This window comes from Heterodontus francisci, unplaced genomic scaffold (assembly GCF_036365525.1).
Source record: "Heterodontus francisci isolate sHetFra1 unplaced genomic scaffold, sHetFra1.hap1 HAP1_SCAFFOLD_323, whole genome shotgun sequence".
NCBI classification, from domain to species: domain Eukaryota; kingdom Metazoa; phylum Chordata; class Chondrichthyes; order Heterodontiformes; family Heterodontidae; genus Heterodontus; species Heterodontus francisci.
This window is the reverse complement of record NW_027141078.1, coordinates 1,904,343-1,927,180: the sequence shown is the minus strand read 5'-3', so window position 1 is coordinate 1,927,180 and position 22,838 is coordinate 1,904,343. Positions and strand designations below refer to the sequence as shown.

At 52.7% G+C, this 22,838-nt stretch overlaps 1 protein-coding gene across 2 annotated transcripts in view; it reads right to left on the bottom strand.

Moving 5' to 3' along the window:
- The window catches only part of LOC137361965 (extracellular matrix protein A-like), a 213,690-nt gene extending 198,448 nt beyond the window's left edge, over positions 1-15,242 (bottom strand). For both annotated transcript variants that reach the window (XM_068026561.1, XM_068026562.1), the window contains exons 1-7: positions 15,088-15,242; positions 12,586-12,783; positions 10,146-10,325; positions 5,132-5,290; positions 4,353-4,508; positions 2,918-3,067; positions 1,054-1,206 (exon numbers count right to left, since the gene is read on the bottom strand). In XM_068026561.1, the coding sequence (XP_067882662.1) occupies positions 1,054-1,206; positions 2,918-3,067; positions 4,353-4,508; positions 5,132-5,290; positions 10,146-10,325; positions 12,586-12,783; positions 15,088-15,187 (1,096 nt within the window). In that variant the 5' untranslated portion in view covers positions 15,188-15,242. The remainder of the gene's footprint in view (positions 1-1,053; positions 1,207-2,917; positions 3,068-4,352; positions 4,509-5,131; positions 5,291-10,145; positions 10,326-12,585; positions 12,784-15,087) is intronic.
- Positions 15,243-22,838: the final 7,596 nt, after the last annotated feature.

The following is a 22,838-nucleotide window of genomic DNA, read 5'->3' as shown; positions in this document are numbered from 1 at the left end:
GTAGGCCATTCAGCACATCATGCCTGCTGCACTATCCACATTGATCATCGCTGATCCTGACCTCATTTTCCTGCACTATCCCCAAATCCCTTGGTATCTTTAATATCTAGAACTCTAACAATCTCTCAATGGAATATACTCAAAGACTGGAATTCTCTACCCCACAGAGCTCTCGAGACTCAAAGATTCACCACTGTCTGAGTGAAGAAATTCCTCCTCATCTCAGTCGCGAATGACTGACCCATTATTCTGAGACTGTGTCCCCTGGTTCGAGACTCACCAGCCAGTGGAAACATCCTTCCTGCATCTACTCTGTCGAACCCTGTAAGAATTTCGTATGCTTCAATGAGATCACCTCTTATTCTCGTAAATGCGGAAGAATATTGGACCAGTCTCCTCAATCTCTCTTCATAAGACAATCCCTCCATCCCAGAGATCAGATTGGTGAACCTCCGTTGCACTCCCTCTATGGCAAGTATATCCTTCCTTAGGTAAGGAGACCAAAACTGTCTACAATACTCCAGGTGCAGTCTCACCAAGTCTCTATACAATTGCAGCAAGACATCTTCACTCCTGTACTCAAATACGTCTGCAATAAAGGCCAGCAACTAATTGCCCTCCTCATTGCTTGCTGCACCTACATGACAGCTTTCAGGTCCCTGCGGACATCAACATTTCTCAATCCCTCACCTTTTAAGAAATACTCTGCATGATTGTTTTACCCACCAAAGTGGATAAGAGGAGGGAGTTACACACAGGAAATCAAGATTTACTGTCGGAGGGTCAGTAGTGAGGGAGTGCTGCACTGTCTGTCCCTTTCTTTATCTCACGCCATCTCCATTTTGCACTCTGTCTCTCTCCTCTCTAGCTCTGCCTCTCTCTCTCGGGCCCTCTCTCATTGTCTCTTTCTCTCTTTCTCTCACTCTCTTTACTTGTCTCTGTCTCTCTTTCTCTCTGTGTCAGTCCTCCTGTCACTGACTACTTCTCTCTCTCTCTGCCTGTCTCTCACTTGCTCTCTCTTCCTCCTCCTCGGTCTGCAGTTTCTCAGCTTACCGTTATCCATGAAACTAGCGATACAGATTTTTCCACATTTGGTGTCACAGCAGGTCTGCCAAGCATCACAATCATCGTCTCCCGTACACTGGCCTCCGAGTTTCAGGTCACACATCGGAGAGAGACGGTGGGGCGCAGGACAGGTGTTATCCTCTGGAATACAGAAATCAGGGGTCAGTGAAGCTTCCAGATCTGTCTGATGGAGAAAGTCTCCCTCGGGAGCCACAGTAAATAAGAGATTCCCACAGGGTGTCTGTAAACGAGAGTCTACCTCGGGAACCACTTAATGCAGGATCCCTTGGGTGCACCCGAAATAACGGGTCACACTTGGGAACCCATTCATCGAGAATGAAGCCAGATCTCTTTAATCGGGGTCTGTGGTGAGGCAGCACAGCAAGTGGATCCATTCCCGGCCTGGGCTTCAGTTAACCTTATCCCACACCCGGTGTGGTACTGAGCCCAACACACATAGAGCAGGAAAGGCCCAGGCTCCATGCCCGGCCTGCACTGGGTTAACCTGATCTCACACCCCATGTGGTACTGAGCACCACACACATAGAGCAGGAAAGGCCCAGGCTCCATTCCCGGCCTGCACTGGGTTAACCTGATCTCACACCCCATGTGGTACTGAGCACCACACACACAGAGCAGGAAAGGCCCAGGCTCCATTCCCGGCCTGCGCTGGGTCAATCTGATCTCACACCCCATGTGGTACTGAGCACCACACACAGATGGCAGGAAAGGCCCAGGCTCCATTCCCGGCCTGTGCTGGGTTAACCTTATCCCATATGCGGTGTGGTACTGAGCCCAATTCACACAGAGCAGGAAAGGCCCAGGCTCCATTCCCGGCCTGGGCTTCATTTAACCTGATCCCACACCCCATGTGGTACTGAACACCACACACACAGAGCAGGAAAGGCCCAGGCTCCATTCCCGGCCTGGGCTTCAGTTAACCTGATCCCACACCCAATGTGGTACTGAGCACCACACACACAGAGCAGGAAAGGCCCAGGCTCCATTCCCGGCCTGGGCTTCAGTTAACCTGATCCCACACCCAATGTGGTACTGAGCACCACACACACAGAGCAGGAAAGGCCCAGGCTCCATTCCCGGCCTGGGCTTCAGTTAACCTGATCCCACACCCAATGTGGTACTGAGCACCACACACACAGAGCAGGAAAGGCCCAGGCTCCATGCCCGGCCTGCACTGCGTTAACCTGATCTCACACCCCATGTGGTACTGAGCACCACACACATAGAGCAGGAAAGGCCCAGGCTCCATTCCCGGCCTGCGCTGGGTCAATCTGATCTCACACCCCATGTGGTACTGAGCACCACACACAGATGGCTGGAAAGGCCCAGGCTCCATGCCCGGACTGCGCTGGGTTAACCTGATCTCACACCCCATGTGGTACTGAGCACCACACACACAGTGCAGGAAAGGCCCAGGCTCCATTCCCGGCCTGCGCTGGGTTAAGCTGATCTCACACCCGGTGTGGTACTGAGCACCACACACACAGAGCAGGACAGGCCCAGGCTCCATTCCCGGCCTGCGCTGGGTTAACCTGATCCCATACCCGGTGTGGTACCGAGCACCACACACAGAGCAGGAAAGGCCCAGGCTCCATTCCCGGCCTGCGCTGGGTTAACCTGATCCCATACCCGGTGTGGTACCGAGCACCACACACAGAGCAGGAAAGGCCCAGGCTCCATTCCCGGCCTGCGCTGGGACAACCTGATCCCACACCCCGTGTGGTATTGAGCCTCACACACACAGAGCAGGCAAAGCCCAGGCTCTATTCCCGGCCTCTGCTGAACCCACAGATCTACTAAATCTACTCGGGAGACCCTTCAAGCTACTCACTGGCCATGAAGAAGCGAGGAACACATCTCTTTCCACAACCAGCATCACAGCATGATGACCAGGCCAAGCAGTCAGCGTCACTCTCACACTTGTCTCCCAGCTTCATCGAACAGAAGGCATCCAATCGGCTGGAGGCGGGACACTGGGTTGCTGGAAGACACAAGGCAACAGTGGAATAGAGAGAAACACGATCAGTATCCCTGCACAGTCCTAGAAAACACTCCAAGAACAGGAACAGTACAGGGGTTAGATACAGAGTAAAGCTCCCTCTACACTGTCCCCATCAAACACTCCCCAGGACAGGTACAGTACGGGGGGTTAGATAGAGAGTAAAGCTCCCTCTACACTGTCCCCCATCAAACACCCCCAGGACAGGTACAGTACGGGGGTTAGATACAGAGTAAAGCTCCCTCTACACTGTCCCCGTCAAACACTCCCCAGGACAGGTACAGTACGGGGGCTAGATACAGAGTAAAGCTCCCTCTACACTGTCCCCCATCAAACACTCCCCAGGACAGGTACAGTACGGGGGGTTAGATACAGAGTAAAGCTCCCTCTACACTGTCCCCCATCAAACACTCCCCAGGAGAGGTACAGCACGGGGGGTTAGATACAGAGTAAAGCTCCCTCTACACTGTCCCCCATCAAACACTCCCCAGGACAGGTACAGTACGGGGGTTAGATACAGAGTAAAGCTCTCTCTACACTGTCCCCCATCAAACACTCCCCTGGACAGATACAGTACGGGGGGTTAGATACAGAGTAAAGCTCCCTCTACACTGTCCCCCATCAAACACTCCCCAGGACAGGTACAGCACGGGGGTTAGATACAGAGTAAAGCTCCCTCTACACTGTTCCACATGAAACACTCCCAGGACAGGTACAGTACGGGGGGTTAGATACAGAGTAAAGCTCCCTCTACACTGTCCCCCATCAAACACTCCCCAGGACAGGTACAGTACGGGGGGTTAGATACAGAGTAAAGCTCCCTCTACACTGTCCCCCATCAAACACTCCCAGGACAGGTACAGTACGGGGGTTAGATACAGAGTAAAGCTCCCTCTACACTGTCCCCCATCAAACACTCCCCAGGACAGGTACAGTACGGGGGTTAGATACAGAGTAAAGCTCCCTCTACACTGTCCCCATCAAACACTCCCCAGGACAGGTACAGTACGGGGGGTTAGATACAGAGTAAAGCTCCCTCTACACTGTCCCACATCAAACACTCCCCAGGACAGGTACAGTACGGGGGGTTAGATACAGAGTAAAGCTCCCTCTACACTGTCCCACATCAAACACTCCCCAGGACAGGTACAGTACGGGGGGTTAGATACAGAGTAAAGCTCCCTCTACACTGTCCCACATCAAACACTCCCCAGGACAGGTACAGCACGGGGGGTTAGATACAGAGTAAATGAGCAGGATCTCTTACATCTGGTAATGAACCTGGGCACACATCTGTTTCCACAGCTGGCATTGCAGCAACTTTGCCAACTTTCACAGCTGCTGTCGTTGTGGCACTGGGTGTTAAAGCTCATTGTGCAGACGTGAGACATTCTCGAAGCTTCCGGGCATCTTCCTTCACCACCTGTAGAAAAAGTGCTTCAGTTACACCTTCCCTCCACATAATGATTACTCGCTCACTGAGATCGGGCTGAAGACGGTCATTGGGGAGCTGGGCGGGGGTGCGGTTTTTGGGGCCGGGGAGCTGGCGGATGTGTGGACCTCACTGGGAGACAGACAGAGGATCCCTCTGCGTCTGAGGTTGACCTGGGTAGCCGGAGGCTTGTGGATGCTGCATCATTGTGTATACACCAGGCTGAGATTGAATGATTCTCGGACTCTGAGTGAATAGAGGCTTACGAGGCTTGGCCGGGAAACTGGAGCGCAGGTCCAGGGTCAGCCCTGATCTTACTGAATGGCGGAGCAGGACGGAGGGGCTGAATGGCCTTCTCCTGATCTCAATCATTCAGAGCTTACGTCAGAGAGAGAAGTCCTCCATCTCATTAGAGACTGGACTCTGAGCTTGCTATCCAGAGGGTGAAAGGTCACAGTGCCTTCGGTGGACAGAGTTACACAGCTCAGTGTGATGTCTCTAATGTGGAACTCAGCTCCCACTCACCCCAACAGCTCCACCAGTCCCTCTCCATTCCCTCCATCACCGAGGAGCTGGACTTGCAGGAGCGGGAAATGGTTCCATTGCTTACTTACCCTTGTGACGGAGCGCATGGACACATCGTCTCCCACACGTGGTGTTACAGCAGGTCTGCCAGGCATAGCAATCATCGTCATCATCACAGAGCTCCCCATACTTCAGCTCACACATCATAGACAGGCGATGTGGAGCGGGACATTCATCAGCCGTTCGATCTGAAAGAAAAGAGAAACACAGCTCTGAAATGTGAAGCAACTTAGTAACAGGTGTCAGTCTGTTCAGACCCAACTCCAGACTGTTACATTAGTATAGAAAGGGATATGGAGAGGGGAACTGTGCACAGTGCTCCCAGTGTGGTCCAACCGAGGGATATGGAGAGCGGAACTGTGCACAGTGCTCCCAGTGTGGTCCAACCGAGGGATATGGAGAGCGGAACTGTGCACAGTGCTCCCAGTGTGGTCTAACCCAGGGATATGGAGAGCGGAACTGTGCACAGTGCTCCGAGTGTGGTCTAACCCAGGGATATGGAGAGGGGAACTGTGCACAGTGCTCCCAGTGTGGTCTAACCGAGGGATATGGAGAGCGGAACTGTGCACAGTGCTCCCAGTGTGGTCTAACCCAGGGATATGGAGAGGGGAACTGTGCACAGTGCTCCCAGTGTGGTCCAACCGAGGGATATGGAGAGCGGAGCTGTGCACAGTGCTCCCAGTGTGGTCTAACCCAGGGATATGGAGAGCGGAACTGTGCACAGTGCTCCGAGTGTGGTCCAACCGAGGGATATGGAGAGCAGAACTGTGCACAGTGCTCCGAGTGTGGTCTAACCCAGGGATATGGAGAGGGGAACTGTGCACAGTGCTCCCAGTGTGGTCCAACCGAGGGATATGGAGAGCGGAGCTGTGCACAGTGCTCCCAGTGTGGTCTAACCCAGGGATATGGAGAGCGGAACTGTGCACAGTGCTCCGAGTGTGGTCTAACCCAGGGATATGGAGAGCGGAACTGTGCACAGTGCTCCCAGTGTGGTCTAACCCAGGGATATGGAGAGCGGAACTGTGCACAGTGCTCCCAGTGTGGTCCAACCGAGGGATATGGAGAGCGGAACTGTGCACAGTGCTCCGAGTGTGGTCTAACCGAGGGATATGGAGAGTGGAACTGTGCACAGTGCTCCCAGTGTGGTCTAACCGAGGGATATAGAGAGCGGAACTGTGCACAGTGCTCCCAAAGTGGTCTAACCCAGGGATATGGAGAGGGGAACTGTGCACTGTGCTCCCAGTGTGGTCTAACCCAGGGATATGGAGAGCGGAACTGTGCACAGTGCTCCCAGTGTGGTCTAACCCAGGGATATGGAGAGGGGAACTGTGCACTGTGCTCCCAGTGTGGTCCAACCGAGGGATATGGAGAGCGGAGCTGTGCACAGTGCTCCCAGTGTGGTCTAACCGAGGGATATAGAGAGCGGAACTGTGCACAGTGCTCCCAAAGTGGTCTAACCCAGGGATATGGAGAGCGGAACTGTGCACAGTGCTCCGAGTGTGGTCTAACCCAGGGATATGGAGAGCGGAACTGTGCACAGTGCTCCGAGTGTGGTCTAACCGAGGGATATGGAGAGCGGAACTGAGCACAGTGCTCCCAGTGTGGTCTAACCCAGGGATATGGAGAGTGGAACTGAGCACAGTGCTCCCAGTGTGGTCTAACCGAGAGATATAGAGAGCGGAACTGTGCACAGTGCTCCCAGTGTGGTCTAACCCAGGGATATGGAGAGCGGAACTGTGCACAGTGCTCCCAGTGTGGTCTAACCGAGGGATATAGAGAGCGGAACTGTGCACAGTGCTCCCAGTGTGGTCTAACCCAGGGATATGGAGAGCGGAACTGTGCACAGTGCTCCGAGTGTGGTCTAACCCAGGGATATGGAGAGCGGAACTGAGCACAGTGCTCCCAAAGTGGTCTAACCCAGGGATATGGAGAGCGGAACTGTGCACAGTGCTCCCAGTGTGGTCTAACCCAGGGATATGGAGAGCGGAACTGAGCACAGTGCTCCGAGTGTGGTCTAACCCAGGGATATGGAGAGCGGAACTGAGCACAGTGCTCCGAGTGTGGTCTAACCCAGGGATATGGAGAGCGGAACTGTGCACAGTGCTCCCAGTGTGGTCCATCCGAGGGATATGGAGAGGGGAACGTTGCACAGTGCTCCCAGTGTGGTCTAACCGAGGGATATGGAGAGCGGAACTGTGCACAGTGCTCCCAGTGTGGTCTAACCGAGGGATATGGAGAGCGGAACTGTGCACAGTGCTCCCAGTGTGGTCTAACCGAGGGATATGGAGAGCGGAACTGTGCACAGTACTCCCAGTGTGGTCTAACCGAGGGATATGGAAAGGGGAACTGTGCACAGTGCTCCCAGTGTGGTCTAACTGAGGGATATGGAAAGGGGAACTGTGCACAGTGCTCCCAGTGTGGTCCAACCGAGGGATATGGAGAGGGGAACTGCGCACAGTGCTCCCAGTGTGGTCTAACCCAGGGATATGGAGAGCGGAACTGTGCACAGTGCTCCGAGTGTGGTCTAACCCAGGGATATGGAGAGCGGAACTGTGCACAGTGCTCCGAGTGTGGTCTAACCGAGGGATATGGAGAGCGGAACTGTGCACAGTGCTCCGAGTGTGGTCTAACCCAGGGATATGGAGAGCGGAACTGTGCACAGTGCTCCGAGTGTGGTCTAACCGAGGGATATGGAGAGCGGAACTGAGCACAGTGCTCCCAGTGTGGTCTAACCCAGGGATATGGAGAGTGGAACTGAGCACAGTGCTCCCAGTGTGGTCTAACCCAGGGATATGGAGAGCGGAACTGTGCACAGTGCTCCGAGTGTGGTCTACCCCAGGGATATGGAGAGCGGAACTGAGCACAGTGCTCCCAGTGTGGTCCATTCAAGGGATATGGAGAGGGGAACTGTGCACAGTGCTCCCAGTGTGGTCTAACTGAGGGATATGGAAAGGGGAACTGTGCACAGTGCTCCGAGTGTGGTCTAACCCAGGGATATGGAGAGCGGAACTGAGCACAGTGCTCCCAAAGTGGTCTAACCCAGGGATATGGAGAGCAGAACTGTGCACAGTGCTCCCAGTGTGGTCCATTCAAGGGATATGGAGAGGGGAACTGTGCACAGTGCTCCCAGTGTGGTCTAACTGAGGGATATGGAAAGGGGAACTGTGCACAGTGCTCCGAGTGTGGTCCATCCGAGGGATATGGAGAGGGGAACTGCGCACAGTGCTCCCAGTGTGGTCTAACTGAGGGATATGGAGAGCGGAACTGTGCACAGTGCATCCAGTGTGGTCTAACCCAGGGATATGGAGAGCGGAACTGTGCACAGTGCTCCCAGTGTGGTCTACCCCAGGGATATGGAGAGCGGAACTGAGCACAGTGCTCCCAGTGTGGTCTAACCCAGGGATATGGAGAGCGGAACTGTGCACAGTGCTCCGAGTGTGGTCTAACCCAGGGATATGGAGAGCGGAACTGTGCACAGTGCTCCACGTGTGGTCGAACCGAGGGATATGGAGAGTGCTACTGTGCACAGTGCTCCCAGTGTGGTCTAACAGAGGGATATGGAGAGCGGAACTGTGCACAGTGCTCCCAGTGTGGTCCAACCGAGGGATATGGAGACTGGAACAGTGCACAGTGCTCCCAGTGTGGTCTAACCCAGGGATATGGAGATCAGAATGGTGCACAGTACTCTGGGGTGCGTTCAAACTGAGGGATATGGAGAGCGGAACTGTGCACAGTGCTCCCAGTGTGGTCTAACCCAGGGATATGGAGACTGGAACTGTGCACAGTGCTCCCAGTGTGGTCTAACCCAGGGATATGGAGAGTGGAACTGTGCACAGTGCTCCCAGTGTGGTCTAACCGAGGGATATGGAGACCGGAACTGTGCACAGTGCTCCCAGTGTGGTCTAACCGAGGGATATGGAGAGTGGAACTTTGCACAGTGCTCCCTGTGTGGTCTAACCGAGTGATATGGAGAGCGGAACTGTACATAGTGCTCCCGGTGTGGTCTAACCGAGGGATATGGAAAGGGGAACTGTGCACAGTGCTCCCAGTGTGGTCTAACCGAGGGATATGGAAAGGGGAACTGTGCACAGTGCTCCCAGTGTGGTCTAACCGAGGGATATGGAGAGTGGAACTGTGCACAGTGCTCCCAGTGTGGTCTAACCGAGGGATATGGAAAGGGGAACTGTGCACAGTGCTCCCAGTGTGGTCTAAACGAGGGATATGGAGAGTGGAACTGTGCACAGTGCTCCCAGTATGGTCTAACCGAGGGATATGGAGAGCGGAACTGTGCACAGTGCTCCCAGTGTGGTCTAACCGAGGGATATGGAGAGCGGAACTGTGCACAATGCTTTCTGTCCCAGGCAGCTGGGAGCAGGTGACTCTCAGTCCGAGGCTGCTGGGAGCAAGGGGCCCTCAGTCCCAGGCTGCTGGGAGCAGGGAGATCTCAGTCCCATGCTGCAGGGAGCTCTCAGTCCCAGGCTGCTGGGAGCAGGGAGCTCTCAGTCCCAGGCTGCTGGGAACAGGGAGGTCTCAGTCCCAGGCTGCTGGGAGCAGGGAGATCTCAGTCCCAGGCTGCTGGGAGCTGGGAGCTCTCAGTCCCAGGCTGCTGGGAGCAGGGAGATCTCAGTCCCAGGCTGCTGGGAGCAGGGAGATCTCAGTCCCAGGCTGCTGAGAGCAGCGAGCTCTGTCCCAGGCTGCTGGGAGCAGGGAGATCTCAGTCCCAGACTGCTGGGAGCAGGGAGATCTCAGTCCCAGGCTGCTGGGAGCAGGGAGATCTCAGTTCCAGGCTGCCAGGAGCAGCGAGCTCTCAGTCCCAGGCTGCTGGGAGCAGGGAGATCTCAGTCCCAGGCTGCTGGGAGCAGGGAGATCTCAGTCCCAGGCTGCTGGGAGCAGGGAGATCTCAGTCCCAGGCTGCCAGGAGCAGCGAGCTCTCAGTCCCAGGCTGCTGGGACCAGAGAGCTCTCAGTCCCAGGCTGCCAGGAGAGTGTTTTCGTTTACCTTTGATGGGACACAGTTTGCTGTGCAGGTTGTCACGTGGTTTACCTGAGAAAGCTGTGCTGCGACTTTGCCCCATGAACGCGTGGACACATCTGTTTCCGCAGGGTGCTTTACAACACTGCTTCCAACTTCCACAATCGTCATCATCCTCACAGGGCTCGCTGTGTTTCGTGTTACACACGCGCTGCAGATTGGAAGCACTGGGGCACTGCTTGGATTTTGTGTCTGAAAAACCAAGAGTTTGGGTTATGGGTAGTGACAGGTGGAGAGAGACAGACTGAAACAGAGACAGAGAGAGAGCCTGAGATTGAGATCCAGAGCAAGAGAGAGAGAGAGAGACAGGCAGACTGAGACAGAGTGAGAGAGAGACAGACGAAGACTGAGAATGAGATATGCACAGTGAGAAAGAGAGAGAGACAGGCAGACTGAGACAGAGTGAGATAGAGAGCGACAGCCAGAGTGAGAGAGAGAGCAACAGGCAGAGTGAGAGAGAGAGCGACAGCCAGAGTGAGAGAGAGAGACAGACAGAGACTGATAATGAGATATGCACAGTGAGAAAGAGAGAGAGACAGGCAGACTGAGACAGTGAGAGAGAGAGCGACAGGCAGAATGAGAGAGAGAGACAGACTGAGAATGAGAGATCCAGAGTGAGAGAGAGAGAGAGAGGGAGAGACAGGCAGACTAAGACAGAATGAGAGAGAGACAGAGAGAGAGAGAGAGAGAGAGTCAGGCAGACTGAGAGAGAGAGAGACAGAGACTGAGAGAGAGAGAGTCAGGCAGACTGAGAGAGAGAAACAGAGAATGAGAGATACAGAGTGAGAGAAAGTGACAGAGACAGGTAGACTGAGACAGAGAGAGACAGAGACTGAGAATGAGAGATGCAGAGTGAGAGAGAGAGAGACAGGCAGACTGAGAGAGAGAAACAGAGAATGAATGATACAGAGTGAGAGAAAGTGACAGAGACAGGTAGACTGAGACAGAGAGAGACAGAGACTGAGAATGAGAGATGCAGAGTGAGAGAGAGAGAGACAGGCAGACTGAGACAGAGTGAGAGAGAGACAGGCAGACTGAGTGAGAGAGAGAGAGACAGAGACTGAGAATGAGAGATGCAGAGTGAGAGAGAGAGAGACAGGCAGACTGAGACAGAGTGAGAGAGAGACAAGCAGACTGAGTGAGAGAGAGAGACAGAGACTGAGAATGAGAGATGCAGAGTGAGAGAGAGAGAGACAGGCAGAGTGAGAGAGAGAGCGACAGCCAGAGTGAGAGAGAGAGACAGACAGAGACTGATAATGAGATATGCACAGTGAGAAAGAGAGAGAGACAGGCAGACTGAGACAGTGAGAGAGAGAGCGACAGGCAGAATGAGAGAGAGAGACAGACTGAGAATGAGAGATCCAGAGTGAGAGAGAGAGAGAGAGGGAGAGACAGGCAGACTAAGACAGAATGAGAGAGAGACAGAGAGAGAGAGAGAGAGAGAGAGAGAGAGTCAGGCAGACTGAGAGAGAGAGACAGAGACTGAGAGAGAGAGAGTCAGGCAGACTGAGAGAGAGAAACAGAGAATGAGAGATACAGAGTGAGAGAAAGTGACAGAGACAGGTAGACTGAGACAGAGAGAGACAGAGACTGAGAATGAGAGATGCAGAGTGAGAGAGAGAGAGACAGGCAGACTGAGAGAGAGAAACAGAGAATGAATGATACAGAGTGAGAGAAAGTGACAGAGACAGGTAGACTGAGACAGAGAGAGACAGAGACTGAGAATGAGAGATGCAGAGTGAGAGAGAGAGAGACAGGCAGACTGAGACAGAGTGAGAGAGAGACAGGCAGACTGAGTGAGAGAGAGAGAGACAGAGACTGAGAATGAGAGATGCAGAGTGAGAGAGAGAGAGACAGGCAGACTGAGACAGAGTGAGAGAGAGACAAGCAGACTGAGTGAGAGAGAGAGACAGAGACTGAGAATGAGAGATGCAGAGTGAGAGAGAGAGAGACAGGCAGACTGAGACAGAGTGAGAGAGAGACAGGCAGACTGAGTGAGAGAGAGAGAGACAGAGACTGAGAATGAGAGATGCAGAGTGAGAGAGAGAGAGACAGGCAGACTGAGACAGAGTGAGAGAGAGACAAGCAGACTGAGTGAGAGAGAGAGACAGAGACTGAGAATGAGAGATACAGAGTGAGAGAGAGAGAGACAGCCAGACTGAGACAGAGTGAGAGAGACAGGCAGACAGAGTGAGAGAGAGAGAGAGACAGAGACTGAGAATGAGCGATAGAGAGAGAGAATCATGCAGACTGAGACACAGAGAGACAGAGTGAGAGAGAGACAGACAGACAGACAGAGTCTGAGAATGAGAGATACAGAGTGAGAGAGAGTCAGGCAGACAGAGACAGAGAGAGACAGACAAACAGAGCCTGAGAATCAGAGAGAGACCACGACAGACAGACAGATGGAGGTCAGACACAGAGAGAAGTTCCGCTCTCGGCCGGTACAGACCTGTCAAGGAATCACGCTTTGTGGACCAGGAGCTTCCTCCACTAGACTTCCCATAGAATGATGGGACACATCGTTTCTGACAGCCAGCGTCACAGCAGGTTTGGGATGCGTCGCAGTCTCCATCCGACTCACACACCTTCCCGAATGTGCAGTTACACACACGGGCCAGCAGTGCTGGCTGAAGACACTTACCATCCTCTGTGAGAGAGAAAAACAGAGACAAGTTACAGCACAGGGTTAGATACAGAGTGAAGCTCCCTCTACACTGTCCCCAACAAACACTCCCCAGGATAGGTACAGTACGGGGGGTTAGATACAGAGTGAAGCTCCCTCTACATTGTCCCCATCAAACACTCCCCAGGACAGGTACAGTACGGGGGGTTAGATACAGAGTAAAGCTCCCTCTACACTGTCCCCATCAAACACTCCCCAGGACAGGTACAGTACGGGGGTTAGATACAGAGTAAAGCTCCCTCTACACTGTCCAAATCAAACACTCCCCAGGATAGGTACAGCACGGGGGGTTAGATACAGAGTAAAGCTCCCTCTACACTGTCCCCATCAAACACTCCCCAGGACAGGTACAGTACGGGGGGTTAGATACAGAGTAAAGCTCCCTCTACACTGTCCCCATCAAACACTCCCCAGGATAGGTACAGCACGGGGGGTTAGATACAGAGTAAAGCTCCCTCTACACTGTCCCCATCAAACACTCCCCAGGACAGGTACAGTACGGGGGGTTAGATACAGAGTAAAGCTCCCTCTACACTGTCCAAATCAAACACTCCCCAGGATAGGTACAGCACGGGGGTTAGATACAGTGTAAAGCTCCCTCTACACTGTCCCCATCAAACACTCCCCAGGACAGGTAGAGTATGGGGGTTAGATACAGAGTAAAGCTCCCTCTGCACTGTCCCCATCAAACATTCCCCAGGACAGGTACAGTATGGGGGTTAGATACAGAGTAAAGCTCCCTCTGCACTGTCCCCATCAAACTCTCCCCAGGACAGGTACAGTACGGGGGGTTAGATACAGAGTAAAGCTCCCTCTACACTGTCCTCCATCAAACACTCCCCAGGACAGGTACAGTACGGGGGGTTAGATACAGAGTAAAGCTCCCTCTACACTGTCCTCCATCAAACACTCCCCAGGACAGGTACAGTACGGGGGTTAGATACAGAGTAAAGTCCCTCTACACTGTCCTCCATCAAACACTCCTCAGGACAGGTACAGTACGGGGGGGTGAGATACAGAGTAAACTCCCTCTACACTGTCCCCATCAAACACTCCCCAGGACAGGTACAGCACACGGTTAGATACAGAGTAAAGCTCCCTCTACACTGTCCCCCATCAAACACTCCCCAGGACAGGTACAGTACGGGGGGGTTAGATACAGAGTAAACTCCCTCTACACTGTCCCCATCAAACACTCCCCAGGACAGGTACAGTACACGGTTAGATACAGAGTAAAGCTCCCTCTACACTGTCCCCATCAAACACTCCCCAGGACAGGTACAGTACAGGGGGGTTAGATACAGAGTAAAGCTCCCTCTACACTGTCCCCCATCAAACACTCCCCAGGACAGGTACAGTACGGGGGGGTTAGATACAGAGTAAAGCTCCCTCTACACTGTCCCCCATCAAACACTCCCCAGGACAGGTACAGTACGGGGGGTTAGATACAGAGTAAAGCTCCCTCTACACTGTCCCCATCAAACACTCCCCAGGACAGGTACAGTACGGGGGTTAGATACAGAGTAAAGCTCCCTCTACACTGTCCTCCATCAAACACTCCCCAGGATAGGTACAGTACGGGGGGGTTAGATACAGAGTAAAGCTCCCTCTACACTGTCCCCATCAAACACTCCCCAGGACAGGTACAGTACGGGGGTTAGATACAGAGTAAAGCTCCCTCTACACTGTCCCCCATCAAACACTCCCCAGGACAGGTACAGCACACGGTTAGATACAGAGTAAAGCTCCCTCTACACTGTCCTCCATCAAACACTCCCCAGGACAGGTACAGTACGGGGGGGTTAGATACAGAGTAAAGCTCCCTCTACACTGTCCCCATCAAACACTCCCCAGGACAGGTACAGTACGGGGGGGGGTTAGATACAGAGTAAAGCTCCCTCTACACTGTCCCCCATCAAACACTCCCCAGGACAGGTACAGTACGGGGGTTAGATACAGAGTAAAGCTCCCTCTACACTGTCCCCATCAAACACTCCCCAGGACAGGTACAGTACGGGGGTTAGATACAGAGTAAAGCTCCCTCTACACTGTCCCCCATCAAACACTCCCCAGGACAGGTACAGTACGGGGGTTAGATACAGAGTAAAGCTCCCTCTACACTGTCCCCATCAAACACTCCCCAGGACAGGTACAGCACATGGTTAGATACAGAGTAAAGCTCCCTCTACACTGTCCCCATCAAACACTCCCCAGGACAGGTACAGCACATGGTTAGATACAGAGTAAAGCTCAGACATTTCTACTCACCATCTCTGAATATCTTGAAGACACATCTGGCCCCACAGGGGGTTTGGCAACATGTCTGCCACCTGCCGCAGTCACGTTCACCCTCACATACTTTCCCCATGGTCGAATTGCAGACATAACTCAGTTTACTGGGGCTGGCACACTCCCCGGGTTTGTCACCTACAAAGTCAGAAATTGGATATAAGGCCCCATTTAGACAGGAGGGACAAGTGCAGTGGGTTCCTAGTGGGCATTCTCCCACTGCCTTCAGTCATTGTGAGTCACTGAGATCAATGGACCCACTCTGCTTTACTGAGGCATCTGTACCAGGCACATCCCAGTCTCCAATCCTCGCTGTGACAGCAATTCTCTTTACACTGAGCCTCATTCACCATCACAGCGAGCTCACATCCCCATCACTCCAAGCCCACCCTCTCACTCTGAGACCATTCCCAGTACTACCAGTAATCCATCTCACTCTGAGACCATTCCCATTACTACCAGTCCTCCATCTCACTCTGAGACCATTCCCATTACTACCAGTCCTCCATCTCACTCTGAACCCATTCCCATTACTACCAGTCCTCCATCTCACTCTGAGACCATTCCCATTACTACCAGTCCTCCATCTCACTCTGAACCCATTCCCATTACTACCAGTCCCCCATCTCACTCCGAACCCATTCCCATTACTACCAGTCCTCCATCTCACTCCGAACTCATTCCCATTACTACCAGTCCCCTATCTCACTCCGAACCCATTCCCATTACTACCAGTCCCCCATCTCACTCCGAACCCATTCCCATTACTACTAGTCCCCCATCTCACTCCGAACCCATTCCCATTACTACCAGTCCCCTATCTCACTCCGAACCCATTCCCATTACTACCAGTCCCCCATCTCACTCCGAACCCATTCCCATTACTACCAGTCCCCTATCTCACTCCGAACCCATTCCCATCACTACCAGTCCCCCATCTCACTCCGAACCCATTCCCATCACTACTAGTCCCCCATCTCACTCCGAACCCATTCCCATTACTACCAGTCCCCCATCTCACTCCGAACCCATTCCCATTACTACCAGTCCTCCATCTCACTCCGAACCCATTCCCATTACTACCAGTCCCCTATCTCACTCCGAACCCATTCCCATTACTACCAGTCCCCTATCTCACTCCGAACCCATTCCCATTACTACCAGTCCTCCATCTCACTCCGAACCCATTCCCATTACTACCAGTCCCCTATCTCACTCCGAACCCATTCCCATTACTACCAGACCCCTATCTCACTCCGAACCCATTCCCATTACTACCAGTCCCCTATCTCACTCCGAACCCATTCCCATTACTACCAGTCCCCTATCTCACTCCGAACCAATTCCCATTACTACCAGTCCCCTATCTCACTCCGAACCCATTCCCATTACTACCAGTCCTCCATCTCACTCCGAACCCATTCCCATTACTACCAGTCCCCTATCTCACTCCGAACCCATTCCCATTACTACCAGTCCCCTATCTCACTCTGAACCCATTCCCATTACAACCAGTCCGCTATCTCACTCCGAACCCATTCCCATTACAACCAGTCCCCTATCTCACTCTGAACCCATTCCCATTACAACCAGTCCCCTATCTCACTCCGAACCCATTCCCATTACTACCAGTCCTCCATCTCACTCCGAACCCATTCCCATTACAACCAGTCCCCTATCTCACTCCGAACCCATTCCCATTACAACCAGTCCCCTATCTCACTCCGAACCCATTCCCATTACTACCAGTCCCCTATCTCACTCCGAACCCATTCCCATTACTACCAGTCCCCTATCTCACTCCGAACCCATTCCCATTACTACCAGTCCCCCATCTCACTCCGAACCCATTCCCATTACTACCAGTCCCCTATCTCACTCCGAACCCATTCCCATTACTACCAGTCCTCCATCTCACTCCGAACCCATTCCCATTACTACCAGTCCCCCATCTCACTCTGAGCCCATTCCCATTACAACCAGTCCCCTATCTCACTCCGAACCCATTCCCATTACTACCAGTCCTCCATCTCACTCTGAACCCATTCCCATTACTACCAGTCCCCCATCTCACTCTGAACCCATTCCCATTACTACCAGTCCCCTATCTCACTCTGAACCCATTCCCATTACTACCAGTCCCCCATCTCACTCTGAACCAATTCCCATTACTACCAGTCCCCCATCTCACTCCGAACCCATTCCCATCACTACCAGTCCTCCATCTCACTCCGAACCCATTCCCACTACTACCAGTCCCCTATCTCACTCTGAACCCATTCCCATTACTACCAGTCCCCTATCTCACTCCGAACCCATTCCCATTACTACCAGTCCCCTATCTCACTCCGAACCCATTCCCATTACTACCAGTCCCCTATCTCACTCCGAACCCATTCCCATCACTACCAGTCCTCCATCTCACTCCGAACCCATTCCCACTACTACCAGTCCCCTATCTCACTCTGAACCCATTCCCATTACTACCAGTCCCCTATCTCACTCCGAACCCATTCCCATTACTACCAGTCCCCTATCTCACTCCGAACCCATTCCCATTACTACCAGTCCCCTATCTCACTCCGAACCCATTCCCATTACTACATGTCCTCCATCTCACTCCGAACCCATTCCCATTACTACCAGTCCCCTATCTCACTCTGAACCCATTCCCATTACTACCAGTCCCCTATCTCACTCCGAACCCATTCCCATTACTACCAGTCCCCTATCTCACTCTGAACCCATTCCCATTACTACCAGTCCCCTATCTCACTCTGAACCCATTCCCATTACTACCAGTCCCCTATCTCACTCCGAACCCATTCCCATTACTACCAGTCCCCCATCTCACTCCAAACCCATTCCCATTACTACCAGTCCCCTATCTCACTCCGAACCCATTCCCATTACTACCAGTCCCCTATCTCACTCCGAACCCATTCCCATTACTACCAGTCCCCCATCTCACTCTGAACCCATTCCCATTACTACCAGTCCTCCATCTCACTCTGAACCCATTCCCATTACTACCAGTCCCCTATCTCACTCCGAACCCATTCCCATTACTACCAGTCCCCTATCTCACTCTGAACCCATTCCCATTACTACCAGTCCTCCATCTCACTCTGAACCCATTCCCATTACTACCAGTCCCCTATCTCACTCCGAACCCATTCCCATTACTACCAGTCCCCTATCTCACTCCGAACCCATTCCCATTACTACCAGTCCCCCATCTCACTCTGAACCCATTCCCATTACTACCAGTCCCCCATCTCACTCCGAACCCATTCCCATTACTACCAGTCCCCCATCTCACTCTGAACCCATTCCCATTACTACCAGTCCCCCATCTCACTCTGAACCCATTCCCATTCCTACCAGTCCTCCATCTCACTCTGAACCCATTCCCATTACTACCAGTCCCCCATCTCACTCCGAACCCATTCCCATTACTACCAGTCCCCCATCTCACTCCGATCCCATTCCCATTACTATCAGTCCCCCATCTCACTCCGAACCCATTCCCATTACTACCAGTCCCCCATCTCACTCTGAACCCATTCCCATTACTACCAGTCCTCCATCTCACTCTGAACCCATTCCCATTACTACCAGTCCCCCATCTCACTCCGAACCCATTCCCATTACTACCAGTCCCCCATCTCACTCCGAACCCATTCCCATTACTACCAGTCCCCCATCTCACTCTGAACCCATTCCCATTACTACCAGTCCTCCATCTCACTCTGAACCCATTCCCATTACTACCAGTCCCCCATTTCACTCCGATCCCATTCCCATTACTACCAGTCCCCTATCTCACTCCGAACCCATTCCCATTACTACCAGTCCCCCATCTCACTCTGAACCCATTCCCATTACTACCAGTCCTCTATCTCACTCTGAACCCATTCCCATTACTACCAGTCCCCCATCTCACTCCGAACCCATTCCCATTACTACCAGTCCCCCATCTCACTCCGAACCCATTCCCATTACTACCAGTCCCCCATCTCACTCTGAACCCATTCCCATTACTACCAGTCCTCCATCTCACTCTGAACCCATTCCCATTACTACCAGTCCCCCATTTCACTCCGATCCCATTCCCATTACTACCAGTCCCCTATCTCACTCCGAACCCATTCCCATTACTACCAGTCCCCCATCTCACTGTGAACCCATTCCCATTACTACCAGTCCCCCATCTCACTCCGAACCCATTCCCATTACTACCAGTCCTCCATCTCACTCTGAACCCATTCCCATTACTACCAGTCCCCTATCTCACTCTGAACCCATTCCCATTACTACCAGTCCTCCATCTCACTCCGAACCTATTCCCATTACTACCAGTCCCCCATCTCACTCCGAACCCATTCCCATTACTACCAGTCCTCCATCTCACTCCGAACCCATTCCCATTACTACCAGTCCTCCATCTCACTCCGAACCTATTCCCATTACTACCAGTCCCCCATCTCACTCCGAACCCATTCCCATTACTACCAGTCCTCCATCTCACTCCGAACCCATTCCCATTACTACCAGTCCCCTATCTCACTCCGAACCCATTCCCACTACTACCAGTCCCCTATCTCACTCCGAACCCATTCCCATCACTACCAGTCCTCCATCTCACTCCGAACCCATTCCCACTACTACCAGTCCCCTATCTCACTCCGAACCCATTCCCATCACTACCAGTCCTCCATCTCACTCCGAACCCATTCCCACTACTACCAGTCCCCTATCTCACTCCGAACCCATTCCCATCACTACCAGTCCCCCATCTCACTCTGAACCCATTCCCATTACTACCAGTCCCCTATCTCACTCCGAACCCATTCCCATTACTACCAGTCCCCCATCTCACTCCGAACCCATTCCCATTACTACCAGTCCTCCATCTCACTCCGAACCCATTCCCATTACTACCAGTCCCCCATCTCACTCCGAACCCATTCCCATTTCTACCAGTCCCCTATCTCACTCCGAACCCATTCCCATTACTACCAGTCCCCCATCTCACTCCGAGCCCATTCCCATTACTACCAGTCCCCCATCTCACTCCGAACCAATTCCCATTACTACCAGTACCCCATCTCACTCCGAACCCATTCCCATTACTACCAGTCCCCTATCTCACTCCGAACCCATTCCCATTACTACCAGTCCCCTATCTCACTCCGAACCCATTCCCATTACTACCAGTCCCCCATCTCACTCCGAACCCATTCCCATTACTACCAGTCCCCTATCTCACTCCGAACCCATTCCCATTACTACCAGTCCCCTATCTCACTCTGAACCCATTCCCATTACTACCAGTCCCCTATCTCACTCTGAACCCATTCCCATTACTACCAGTCCTCCATCTCACTCTGAACCCATTCCCATTACTACCAGTCCCCTATCTCACTCTGAACCCATTCCCATTACTACCAGTCCTCCATCTCACTCTGAACCCATTCCCATTACTACCAGTCCCCTATCTCACTCTGAACCCATTCCCATTACTACCAGTCCCCCATCTCACTCCGAACCCATTCCCATTACTACCAGTCCCCTATCTCACTCTGAACCCATTCCCATTACTACCAGTCCTCCATCTCACTCTGAACCCATTCCCATTACTACCAGTCCCCTATCTCACTCTGAACCCATTCCCATTACTACCAGTCCTCCATCTCACTCCGAACCCATTCCCATTACTACCAGTCCTCCATCTCACTCTGAACCCATTCTCATTACTACCAGTCCTCCATCTCACTCTGAACCCATTCCCATTACTACCAGTCCCCTATCTCACTCTGAACCCATTCCCATTACTACCAGTCCCCTATCTCACTCTGAACCCATTCCCATTACTACCAGTCCCCCATCTCACTCTGAACCCATTCCCATTACTACCAGTCCCCTATCTCACTCCGAACCCATTCCCATTACTACCAGTCCTCCATCTCACTCCGAACCCATTCCCATTACTACCAGTCCCCCATCTCACTCTGAACCCATTCCCATTACTACCAGTCCCCCATCTCACTCTGAACCCATTCCCATTACTACCAGTCCCCTATCTCACTCTGAACCAATTCCCATTACTACCAGTCCCCCATCTCACTCTGAACCAATTCCCATTACTACCAGTCCTCCATCTCACTCTGAACCCATTCCCATTACTACCAGTCCCCCATCTCACTCTGAACCCATTCCCATTACTACCAGTCCCCTATCTCACTCTGAACCCATTCCCATTACTACCAGTCCTCCATCTCACTCTGAACCCATTCTCATTACTACCAGTCCTCCATCTCACTCTGAACCCATTCCCATTACTACCAGTCCCCTATCTCACTCTGAACCCATTCCCATTACTACCAGTCCCCTATCTCACTCTGAACCCATTCCCATTACTACCAGTCCCCCATCTCACTCTGAACCCATTCCCATTACTACCAGTCCCCTATCTCACTCCGAACCCATTCCCATTACTACCAGTCCTCCATCTCACTCCGAACCCATTCCCATTACTACCAGTCCCCCATCTCACTCTGAACCCATTCCCATTACTACCAGTCCCCCATCTCACTCTGAACCCATTCCCATTACTACCAGTCCCCTATCTCACTCTGAACCAATTCCCATTACTACCAGTCCTCCATCTCACTCCGAACCCATTCCCATCACTACCAGTCCTCCATCTCACTCTGAACCCATTCCCATTACTACCAGTCCCCTATCTCACTCCAAACCCATTCCCATTACTACCAGTCCCCCATCTCACTCTGAACCCATTCCCATTACTACCAGTCCCCTATCTCACTCTGAACCCATTCCCATTACTACCAGTCCTCCATCTCACTCCAAACCCATTCCCATTACTACCAGTCCTCCATCTCACTCCGAACCCATTCCCATTACTACCAGTCCCCTATCTCACTCCGAACCCATTCCCATTACTACCAGTCCCCTATCTCACTCCGAACCCATTCCCATTACTACCAGTCCCCTATCTCACTCCGAACCCATTCCCATTACTACCAGTCCCCCATCTCACTCCGATCCCATTCCCATTACTACCAGTCCCCTATCTCACTCCGAACCCATTCCCATTACTACCAGTCCCCCATCTCACTCCGATCCCATTCCCATTACTACCAGTCCCCCATCTCACTCCGAACCCATTCCCATTACTACCAGTCCCCCATCTCACTCCGATCCAATTCCCATTACTACCAGTCCCCCATCTCACTCCGAACCAATTCCCATTACTACCAGTCCCCCATCTCACTCCGAACCCATTCCCATTACTACCAGTCCCCTATCTCACTCCGAACCCATTCCCATTACGACCAGTCCCCTATCTCACTCCGAACCCATTCCCATTACGACCAGTCCCCTATCTCACTCCGAACCCATTCCCATTACGACCAGTCCCCCATCTCACTCCGAACCCATTCCCATTACTACCAGTCCCCTATCTCACTCCGAACCCATTCCCATTACTACCAGTCCTCCATCACACGCCGAACCCATTCCCATTACGACCAGTCCCCTATCTCACTCCGAACCCATTCCCATTATTGCCAGTCCCCTATCTCACTCCGAACCCATTCCCATTACTACCAGTCCCCCATCTCACTCCGAACCCATTCCCATTACTACCAGTCCCCTATCTCACTCTGAACCCATTCCCATTACTACCAGTCCCCCATCTCACT